Raw genomic sequence first — 10,437 nt, 5'->3', positions numbered from 1 at the left:
CAGCAAGGTGCACAGGGGCAGGAAGGGCAGGCTCAGCTCACTTTTCCTTTGGAGATCTGCTTTGGGAGGGCCCCTACAGCACCGGGAGGGAGTCAGACCCGCTAGTTGGATGGATCCACAGAAGAACAGCGTTGGGTGTTTGCGTGGTGCAACCAAGTTCCCCGTCAGGAACCGGTTCCCTTTGGGATTTTGGCTGCGGGATGGGTGAGGGAGATGGTGCTGGCGAGCGCCTTTGTTCCCCACCAAGCTCAGCTCTGTGGTCCAGGGCTAAACAACTCTCCCTCCTGTTGTCCTCCAGGCTTCCCGCTCTCCGAGCCGAGCTGTTAGCTTATAACCTTCCAGATGTCAAGTCCCACTTGCTGTCCGAACACACTCCATCTGGCGCCTCTGCTTTTGCAAGCCAGACTTGGGGGCTCTGCTTTGCCGGCTGGATGCCTCTCCACCCCAGCTCCCTCCTGTCAGTCCGTGGAGCGCGCACCGCCTCGCTATCCTTCCTACCCTCTTCCGTGGGCCTCTTGTCTGCGCTTGGTTCTGGAGACTCCATTCTGCTAGTCTTCTGGCGGTTTTCTGGGTTATTTAGGCAGGTGTAGGTGGAATCTAAGTGATCAGCAGGACGCAGGGTGAGCCCAGCATCCTCCTACACCACCATCTTCCCAGGATCCCTGGGTTTTACTCTTTAAGCCACTACTACATTGTATGTTAACTAATGTGATTTTAAATAAGTTAATTAAAAATAAAAATTAAAGGAAAAATGTGTTGCATACCATTCATATATGAGTTTCTGGTTTATATTCAAGGTGTAAGTGTATTCCCAATAATCTTCTTCCAGTTCTCTGAACAGCCAGTTGCTTTTACTCTTTGATATTTCCCATTGTAAATCAATACTAAGTGTGGTACAAAAATTCCTTTTTTCAGAAATAAACCTCCATTTTTGTCAGGGGCCTCCTGAGTATCCTCTGAAAGCTATTGTTCATTTTCTCCTGAAAGTTTTTGAGGTTCCTTGATGATTAACATGAATATTTTATCCTTTTCTCAGAAAAAAAAAGTTAGGGTTAATATCAAAAACTAAACTGTGACAGGAAATTAATTTACTGATGACTGATTTTACTGATATTTTTTCATAACTTTTCCCCAGAAAGATAAGTATAAAAAGTTATAACAAATGGAACTTGTCACATTTCAGAATTTTGGGATGTGTCTGTGTGTGTGTGTGTGTGTGTGGAAAGTGAGCTTCACTATATGCTTTGGAAGGTTAGAGACCTTCTTCTATTGTATATTGATCAATAAATATTAGGCTCTAAATGTCCAAGATACATCTAAACAGAGCCAGGTTTGAACAAAAATTTGGACTAAGAGTTAAGTACAAAATGATCCTCACTACCGATCCAAAGTACATAATGTCCCCTATAGAGTTTGTTTTAGACATCTACCAAAGCCATAGACAACTTCTTTTTTGTCTAGTGATGCCTACTTTTGATCTTTTGTAATAAAGAAGCATGGATTCCAGTTAACTAACAGACTTGAAACAGTTTAATACTGCTACTTTAATCTTTTTCCATGTTATTTGAAAATAGATATTTCCTAAACTAAATTTAAGTCCCTCCTTTCCAATATGCCTTCTTTGTTTTATGTATTTGAGCAGAAACTAACTTCTCAACCCAACATTTTGGAAATGGAAACAAAAGCTTTGCTTATGGGGAAGCATCTTTGAAACACTTAACTTTCTCTGAACTTCCCCAGGTCACAGAAGACAGTCTAGGATGGTACCCTGTTCAGAACTTCATCAGTTCATTTGAATCAGATTTGATGGAAAAATTTTCTTTTCTATATAACTTCAAAGAAGGTTGTCTCTAACCTTCCAAAGCATATAGTGAAATAGTGAAATTAAACAAATGGAGTTGGTTCATACATGTATAAGAAATATAAAGGCATATTGATTCATATTTGTCATGAATTAATTGAGATAAGTGAAAGAAATGTGTTATGGGGAGGTTGAAATTATTTTATTTTATTTCTTTTAAGGATTTTATTTTTAAATAATCTCTACACCAAGCATAAGGCTGGAACTCACAACCCTGAGATTTACAGCCAGATGCTCCACCAACTGAGCCAGCCAAGTGCCCCTGAAATTGTTTTATTAATGAATAATTGAATACAGATGGTGAGGGCATTGCTGAGGTAAGAATATGATAAATTTTAGGGTGATAAGGTGTTTGAGAAAGGAGAGAGCAACTGAGACACTCAGAGACTGGAGAGATCATAATAATTTGCATATGATGGGGTACCTGGGTAGCTCAGTGGGTTAAGCCTCTAAGTCTTGATTTCGGCTCAGGTCATGAACTCACAAATTGTGAGTTCGAGCCCTATATTGGGCTCTGTGCTAACAGCTCAGAATGTGCTTGGTATTCTCTCTCTCTCTGCCCCTGATCTGCTCAGGCATGCACACACACTCTCTCTCTCTCTCTCTCTCTCTCTCTCTCTCTCTCTCTCTCAAGTAAATAAACATAGGTTTGTGAATGAGATGTAATGAATCCAATGAAGTATTATTTAAAACTCTTGTTGGGATCTGTATGAAAGTTTTCCACCAAATTTTCTTGTATGCTATCTAGTAAAGGGGAGCTGTTATAGAAAGTGATTTGAGAGGCGCCTGGGTGGCTGAGCTGGTTAAGCATCTGACTCTTGATTTCAGCTCAGTTCACGCTCTCATGGTTTGTGAGGTAGAGCCCTGAGTCAGACTTTGTGCTGACAGCATGGAGCCTGCTTGGGATTCTCTCTCTCTCCCCCTCTCTCTACCTCTTCCTCGCTCACTCACACATATTCTCTCTCAAAACAAATAAGCATTAAGAGAAAGAAAGCTATTTGAAAAGATGGTGTTACTTACCCTCCTACAGATATGCAGACTCATTCTTTCCACTGAGAACAAGACATTTAGGAAGTGTTAAAAAGGAGTAGCATTGCTGTACTTGAGATTTCAGAACAGAGCACTTTCTAATTGGAAGAGTTTCTCCAGACATCAGGCTGGTTGATGTTGACAGATGGGAACTCTTTCCTTGGAGCTCATGGACACTCATTTGGAAACAGACCTGCCAGTATTTACTGAGTTGCGCATGGGGTTGGCCCAGGAGACAGGCAGAGACTATCTGGCTTTTTTATGACGTCTATCCTTCTTAGGATTTTACCTCACTCTGAGGTTGTAGAATCCTTTTCCACACTCTCTTCACATCCTTGTTTCTCCGAGTGTAGATGAGTGGGTTGAGCAGTGGGGTGACAACACAGTAGAAGAAGGACATAAACTTGGCCTGGGTGCTATTTTCAGGGGGTTGGATGTACATGCAGATGGCTGGTCCAAAGTACATGATGACAACCACCAAGTGGGAGCTGCATGTGATGAGTGCCTTGTACCTTTTGTCAGCTGAAGGTAACTTCAACACAGCCTTGACAATTAATGTGTAGGAGATTAGCACAAGCAGAGGAGACATCAGTGCAAAAGAGATGGCTCCAATGGCCAGAGACAGCTCATTAGCAGTGGTATCACCATAGGCCAGCTTGATCAGAACAGGTACTTCACAGAAGTGGTCAAGTGTGTGGTGACTGCAGTGGTGGAGCTGGAGAGTAAGCGTAGTTTGGAGTATTGAATTTGCCAGGCCACTGGACCAGGCAGCAGTTGCCAGTTGCACACACACCCAGGGCCTCATGATAAGAGTGTACCAGAGGGGCTGACAGATAGCCACATAGCGATCAAAAGCCATTACTGCCAGCAGAGCACATTCAGTGCATCCTGTCCAGTGGAAGATGTAGGCCTGGGTGATGCAGCCCCAAGAAAGAATTGTCTTCTCTGGTCCCCAGAGGTTCACCAGCAGCTGGGGCACAATGGCGCAGGTGACACAAACGTCCAGTACAGAGAGATTGCCCAGGAAGAAATACATGGGGATCTGGACTCTGGGCTCCACCGTGGAAAGAAAGATGATGGAGCTGTTCCCTATCAGGGTGAGGATGTAAGAGACCAGGACCACTCCAAAGAGGGGCATTTCTAGCCATGGATAATCTGAGAAGCCCAACAACACAATAGTTCTAGGGAAACTCATATTTTCTCCTTCCATGGAACCCACCTTATGTATGGCTAGAAGGAGAGAGACACAGTTTAGAGATTAAGCATGACTTTTATGTTTCAATAAACATCTTGAAACCTTCAACTATGTTGGTGGGATAATCTTCATAATTGTTATGAGAATTTCTCAAAAGATTGGGCTGATTCTATTTAAATACTGCCTTCACACCTGCTACTAAAGTAGGATTAGATTTGGAATATCCTAGATATGCTGAGAAACTCTTCATTGAGCTCAGTCAACCCAAGTCTTTATGACATACTTCTCTCAGGTCATAGAAGTGGAATGCAATCTTTTGAATCCTTTAAATCCTTTTGAAGTATTCAAAAAAAATTAACAGAAGCACTATATGATTTTTTTTTTCAGCCCACTTAGGTTAACTTTCTTTCTCCTCAACTCTGTTGTTGTATGGTGTAGTGGTTAAGTGCAGTGAGTGCTGAAGTTGAATCTCAATCACTTGTGGACTTGGTCAAGTCACTTAACCTCTACACATTTTAGTTTCCTTATTTAAAAAGTGAGAATAAAAATAGTCCTTAACTTAACTTATATGGTTATTTAAATATCTTAAAATAATTTTTATATAACTAAGTTCTGTCTATATCTATCATCTACCTATCTATCTATCTATCTATCATCTCTCTATTATCTATCTAATCATCTGCTATCTATCATCTATCTATCTATATCTATCTATCATCTATCTATCTAATCTATCATCTATTTATCATCTATTTATAACCTCTCTATAATGTATATCCATTCATCATCTATGTATATATCTACCATTATCTATCAACCCAATATCTATCTATCATCTCTATCATCATCATCATCATCATCATCAAACTTATTTATCACATGATAAGGTCTATATAAGTGTTAGGTACTGTTATCATATTTAGTCTACAATTATGTCTATACTTACTCTCCTTCCTTCTCTCTTCCTTTCTCTTCTCTCTCCTCTCTTTTCCCTTGTCCTCTCTTAGTCTCTCTCTCATTCTGTGGGTGTAGGTCTGTCTGTCTGTCTCTTCTTTCCTGCATCCTTGTTTCTCTCTCCTAGCTCCTTCATAAAACACAGTGCTATCATGTCATCAAGAATGGGGATTTCAATCCTTTGAAAGTGGCACATTTCTCTCAGAAAATTTTTAAAGGAATTACTACATACTGTTTCCTTTCAGTCCAGTTAAGTTAAGGGTACTTGGATGCTTGGATAGACAGGATAGAAGTTGGAGGGCTATTACAGCTATGTAACAGTGTAGACTCTTTCTTTGGGAAAGAGGCCATCAACAGGTAGTTTGTTTTGTGTAACTTGGCTCCCTTTGTTTTTCATCTAGCTCTTGTCTTCCTAGTTTTCACTAGTTTTATTTTCCTCTTATTCTGTCATCTTTTTCTCCCTTGTTTCATCTTTTCCTTCTTTTTTTTATCTCATCTTTAAATTTTTCCTCTGTGTTCCCCCAGATTCTTTCTAAATGGTGTCATCTCTTTTCTGTAGACTATGAATTTTCAAAATGCATAATTTCATTTCCCTCTCAAATCCCTACCTCTTATAGGAGATTTTTTTCTGGAATGTTCCACCAATATCTTAAACTTAGCATTTTCCAAACTCAGCTCACCAATACTCAGTTTTGAGGTTAGCTTTTCCCCTCAATTCCTTTATCATGCCCATGCTATCATGATTGTTTTACCCTTCAGCAATTTGTAGCTATTCCCCAAATAGGCCACACAGGAAGTTACAGTGTACTGCAGTTTAAAAAGTCCAAGTGCCACATTACTCCAATACATTCCTCTCACAAATATGTTTGTACTTCCACACTATCTGATTTTTATTTTATACTGCAAACTTTTACTAGGATAGGTTATAATGCAGAGTTGTCACATAACAATGCCCTTTCTACTTTTAGTTATTTTGCTTAAAAATATTTTTTTTAGTGTTTATTTATTTTTGAGAGAAAGAGAGAGAGAGAGAGAGAGAGAGAGAGAGAGAGAGAGAACAGGGGAGGGTCAGAGAGAGAAGGAGACACAGAATCCAAAGCAGGCTCCAAGCTGAGCTGCCAGCACAGAACCCAATGCGGGGCTTGAACCCACGAGCGGCGAGATCATGACCTGAGCCAAAGTCGGATGGTTAACCTACAGAGCCACCCAGGAGCCCCTAGTTATTTTGCTTTTTAAAATGTGAACTTATTAATTATAACTATTGAGAATTTCTTTGCTTCTCACACTTCTGTGGAGAATAAGATTTTTTTTATTTTGGATCTTGATCAAGACAATGTCTTAAAGTAGCTTTTATCTTCCTTGCTTAGAAGTGCTTTGTGCTGTGTCATCCTGGGGGAAAGGCCATGTGGTTAGAGCATAGCCACTCCCCTCACCCTTTTAAGTGATTCTCTTCTGTTTCTAGTGCAGAGGGGTGTGTTTGCCTCACTCCTAGGTTATGAGATTTTGTCAGTGGTGTCTTGTCTCTGGATACTTGCTAGTTGGGGGTCTTCTTATGAAGGCTCTGAAGTCATGAATGAGCTGTGTCACCAAATTGGTGACGTTGCTTCTTTTTTCTTCAGTTTTTTTTTTTTCCTAATCCACTGAGGTTCTTTAAGACAAAGCTTTGACTCATTGTCAGGACATTCATGGAACCCCATTTCTTTAAGGTCAGTTACTGGAGGTTTATTTTGTTCCTTTGATTGTGTCTTGTTTCCCTGAATTCCTGTTTGTTGTAGCTTTGCATTTGGAAAAACAGCTACCTCTCCCAGCCTTTATGGCCTGGCTCCACCAGTCTGCCTCGTGAGAAATTTTGGGAGCCTCTCACATGTTTTCTATGCTTGTGACTTCTCTGGATTTGTGCATGTAGACTTCTAATTAAAGTGATTTCCTGATGTTTGTTTTCTCCAGAAGCCCATTAGGTCTTGTTGGCTCTGGTGTCTGACTGTTATACCATGGTCTGAGACCCTGGAGGCAGGATCTATTCTTTTCCTTCCCTCCTGATAGAGAAGATTCAGTGTTTGTTTGTTTGTTTGTTTTGTACATTCTCTCAATCTCACAGAGCTGTTCCATTGCCTCAAGCTACCTACTCTCTTTCTTTTGTTCCTATCTGCCCCTATCAAACTATATCAGTCCCTACAGCATCCCCAGTGAGATGACACAGAAAGCAGGTCCTTGGTCCCCACTGACGGGTGGGGAATTTGGAGCAGGCTCCACTCTGCTCTCTTACCCCTAGGGGAGAAGCCTCAGGTTCTGCTCTTTATCTCCATCTTACAGAGCTGTTGGCCACAGCAAGACACCCACCTCTTCTTTTTTTCTTAGCTGCTCCAGGCAACAAAACGATGGTATTTCTCCCTGTTGCTGTCTTACTCTTGTACTCATCTCAATTACTGCATCTTCTTCTCTGGATTCTGGACTTCTCATAAAGGTATTTTGGTCCATATGCCATTGTTAAATTGATTTTTTTTTTGTGGAAAAATGAGGTGTGGGGCTTCCTATTTTGTCATCTTGCCAACATTTCTGTAGCATTTTTTAATGTTTATTTATCTTTGAGAGAGACAAGAGGGAGAGGGGCAGAGAGAGAGAGAGACCGAATCTGAAGTAGGCTCCAGGCTCTGAGCTGTCAGCACAGAGCCCGATGTGGGGCTTGAACTCACAAACCGTAAGATCATGACCTGAACTAAACTTGGACTCCCAACCAACTGAGCCACCCAGGTGCCCCTCTGTAGCATTTTAAAATAAAATTCTAAGGGTTAAAAGCAGGGCGTTTTATTTATTTTTATTATTTTTTTAATGATTTAAATGATTTTTTAAATGATTTCAGGAGTAGAATTTAGTGATTCATCACTTACATAAGACACCCAGTGCTCATCACAAGTGCCCTCCTTAATGCCCATCACCCTTCTAGATCATCCCCCCACCCAACAACCCCTCAGCACCTCTCAGTTTGTTCTCTGTATTTGTGTCTCTTATGGCACGCCTCCCTTGCTGTTTTTATCTAATTTCTAAAGCAGGGCTGTTTAAATTTCAATCAGGAAGGAGAATTCAGAGACTTTATTTGAGGAATCATTAAAAAATAACTATGAAAAGAGTAATTTGAGAACAGAAAGTTGTATCATAATTAGCTAATATTTCAGTTGCAATGAAGTCTATCATTTTTACTTTTAAATTAAGTTGTTTCATAGTTGTATTAATTGCTATGTGTTTCTTACAGTAAGCATGGGAGTAGCAGAGAGCCTCTTAGGAAGTGTTCCCAAAGGACAACTGTGCTGCTGTTCTACCTTATGGAAACTTGAAAAAAGTGTAATGAGACCTCCCAAGAAGCATATCTGTGCATGAGGGAAATGATTTTCTTTTTACTTTCTGAACAATAAATGTCTCTTCAGGCTATGACCACACCTTCTTTATGATGGGGTCTAGGTGTGTGTAGACCCCAGCAAAACCTGGTTACTGGGAAAAAGTAGACTAATGCTTCCTGTTGAGTATAATTCTGCCAGAATAATAAGTATCAGAACATATTGTGCTGGTTCAGTATTTGCTTATGTAAAACCCTTAGAACAGTAACTCACAAATGTGGGCTTGTAATTTTTATTATTTGTAAATTAATTATCTTTGTTCATTGTTTTGGTATGCATATGTATAATAGCTGCTAAGGTTACAATAACAAACTACCACAAAGAAGGTGGTTTAAACAACAGAATTTTGTTTTCTCACAGTTCTGGTGGGAAGTCTGAGGTCAAGGTGTTAACATGGTTGTTTTCCTCTGAGGCCATTCTCATTGGCTTGTACGTGGCCATTTTATCCCAGTGTCTTCACATTTTTTTTTTCTCTCTCTGTATGTGCCTGTGTTCTAATTGCCTCTTGTTATGAGGACACTAGTCATATTGGCTTAGGGCCCACACTACTAAGTTTATCTTATAGTAGTTACTTCTTTAAAGATCTTACAACCAAACACAGTCACATTGTTAAATTCTGGGAGTTAAGATGTCAAAATATAAATTTGCAGTTCATAAAAATGTGTACTTTTACACGTTGATGTGTAAGAAATCTTGTATTTGAGGATGTTGATGATGTAATGTTTAGTTATACAATGCATATACTTCTTAGGTTAATACTATGGATTTGTTTTTCTGCCTTTAAAGAATTGGCCCATTTAGCAGAAGATATAAATAGACACTTTTCCAAAGAATACATCCAGATGGCTAGCAGACACATGAAAATATGCTCAATATGACTCATCATCAGGGAAATACAAATGAAACCCACAATGAGATACCACCTCACATCTGTCAGAATGACTAAAATTACAACACAGGAAGCAACAGATGTTGGCGAGGATGCAGAGATAGGGGAACACTTTTGCACTGTTGGTGGGAATGCAAACTGGTGCAGCCACTCTGGGAAACAGTGTGGAGGTTCCTCAAAAATTAAAAATAGAACTACTCTACAATTCAGAAATTGCACTATTCAGTATTTATCCAAAGGATACAAAGATGCTGATTCAAAGGGGAATGTGCACCCCAATGTTTATAGTAGTGCTATCAACAATAACCAAATTATGGAAAGAGCCCAAATGTCCATCCAGTGATGAATGAATAAAGAAGATGTAGTATGTATACACAATGGAATATTACTCAACCATCAAAAAGAATGAAATCTTCCCATTTGCAATGATGTAGCTAGAGCTAAAGTATATTATGCTAAGTGAAATAAATCAGTAAGAGAAAGATAAATACCATATGATATCACTCATATGTGGAATTTAAGAAACAAAACAGATGAACATAGTGGGAGAAAAGAGAGAAGCAAACCATAAAACAAACTTTTAATGATAGAGAACAAATTGAGAGTTGCTGGAGGGGAGGTGGGCAGGGGAATGGGTATATATATATATATATATATATATATATACACACACATCTTTTTTACCTATTCATCTATCGATGGACACTCTGGATATTTACATAATTTGAACATGCAGACATAATTTTGGTATCTTGTTTTCATTTCCTTTGGCTATATACCCAGAAGTGGGACTTCTGGCTCATAAGGTAGTTTTATTCTTAATTTTTTGAAGAACCTCCAAATTGTTTCTCTTTGTGGCTGAATCAATTTACATTCCTACAAATAATGCACAAGTGTCCCTATCTCTCCATATCCTCAGCAACACTCACTATCTGTTGTCTTTTTATGATAGTCATTCTAATAAGTGTGAGGTAATACCTCATTGTAGGTGTGATATTCACTTCCTTAATTATTAGTGATGTTGAGCACATTTTCATGTACTTATTGGCCATTTGGATGTCTTCTTTGGGGAAAAAATGTCTATTCAGTTCCTTTGCTCATTTTTTTTCAATCAGAT

General features: G+C 39.4%; 1 protein-coding gene and 1 long non-coding RNA gene across 2 annotated transcripts; one reads left to right on the top strand and one right to left on the bottom strand.

Annotated features, from left to right (window-relative positions):
- Positions 1–3,167: 3,167 nt before the first annotated feature.
- Positions 3,168–4,100, bottom strand: LOC101096535 (olfactory receptor 2G3-like). Its single transcript, XM_003980611.4, has one exon. The coding sequence runs from the start codon at positions 4,098–4,100 to the stop codon at positions 3,168–3,170; it is 933 nt and encodes a 310-aa protein (XP_003980660.4).
- Positions 4,101–6,510: 2,410 nt separating this feature from the next.
- LOC109492731 lies at positions 6,511–8,368 on the top strand. The gene is made up of 3 exons (XR_002146698.2): positions 6,511–6,745; positions 7,398–7,503; positions 8,290–8,368. It is a non-coding gene; the product is annotated as an uncharacterized LOC109492731 (long non-coding RNA).
- The last annotated feature ends 2,069 nt before the right edge of the window (positions 8,369–10,437 follow it).

The sequence above is a fragment of the Felis catus genome, chromosome A1 (genome assembly GCF_018350175.1).
Source record: "Felis catus isolate Fca126 chromosome A1, F.catus_Fca126_mat1.0, whole genome shotgun sequence".
Lineage (NCBI taxonomy): Eukaryota > Metazoa > Chordata > Mammalia > Carnivora > Felidae > Felis > Felis catus.
The sequence above is the reverse complement of the archived record's forward strand: the minus strand, read 5'-3'. Positions and strand labels throughout refer to the sequence as shown.

Excerpts from the sequence above, each read along its gene's own strand:
- LOC101096535 (XM_003980611.4), bottom strand. The coding sequence starts at position 4,100 with ATGGAAGGAGAAAATATGAGTTTCCCTAGAACTATTGTGTTGTTGGGC.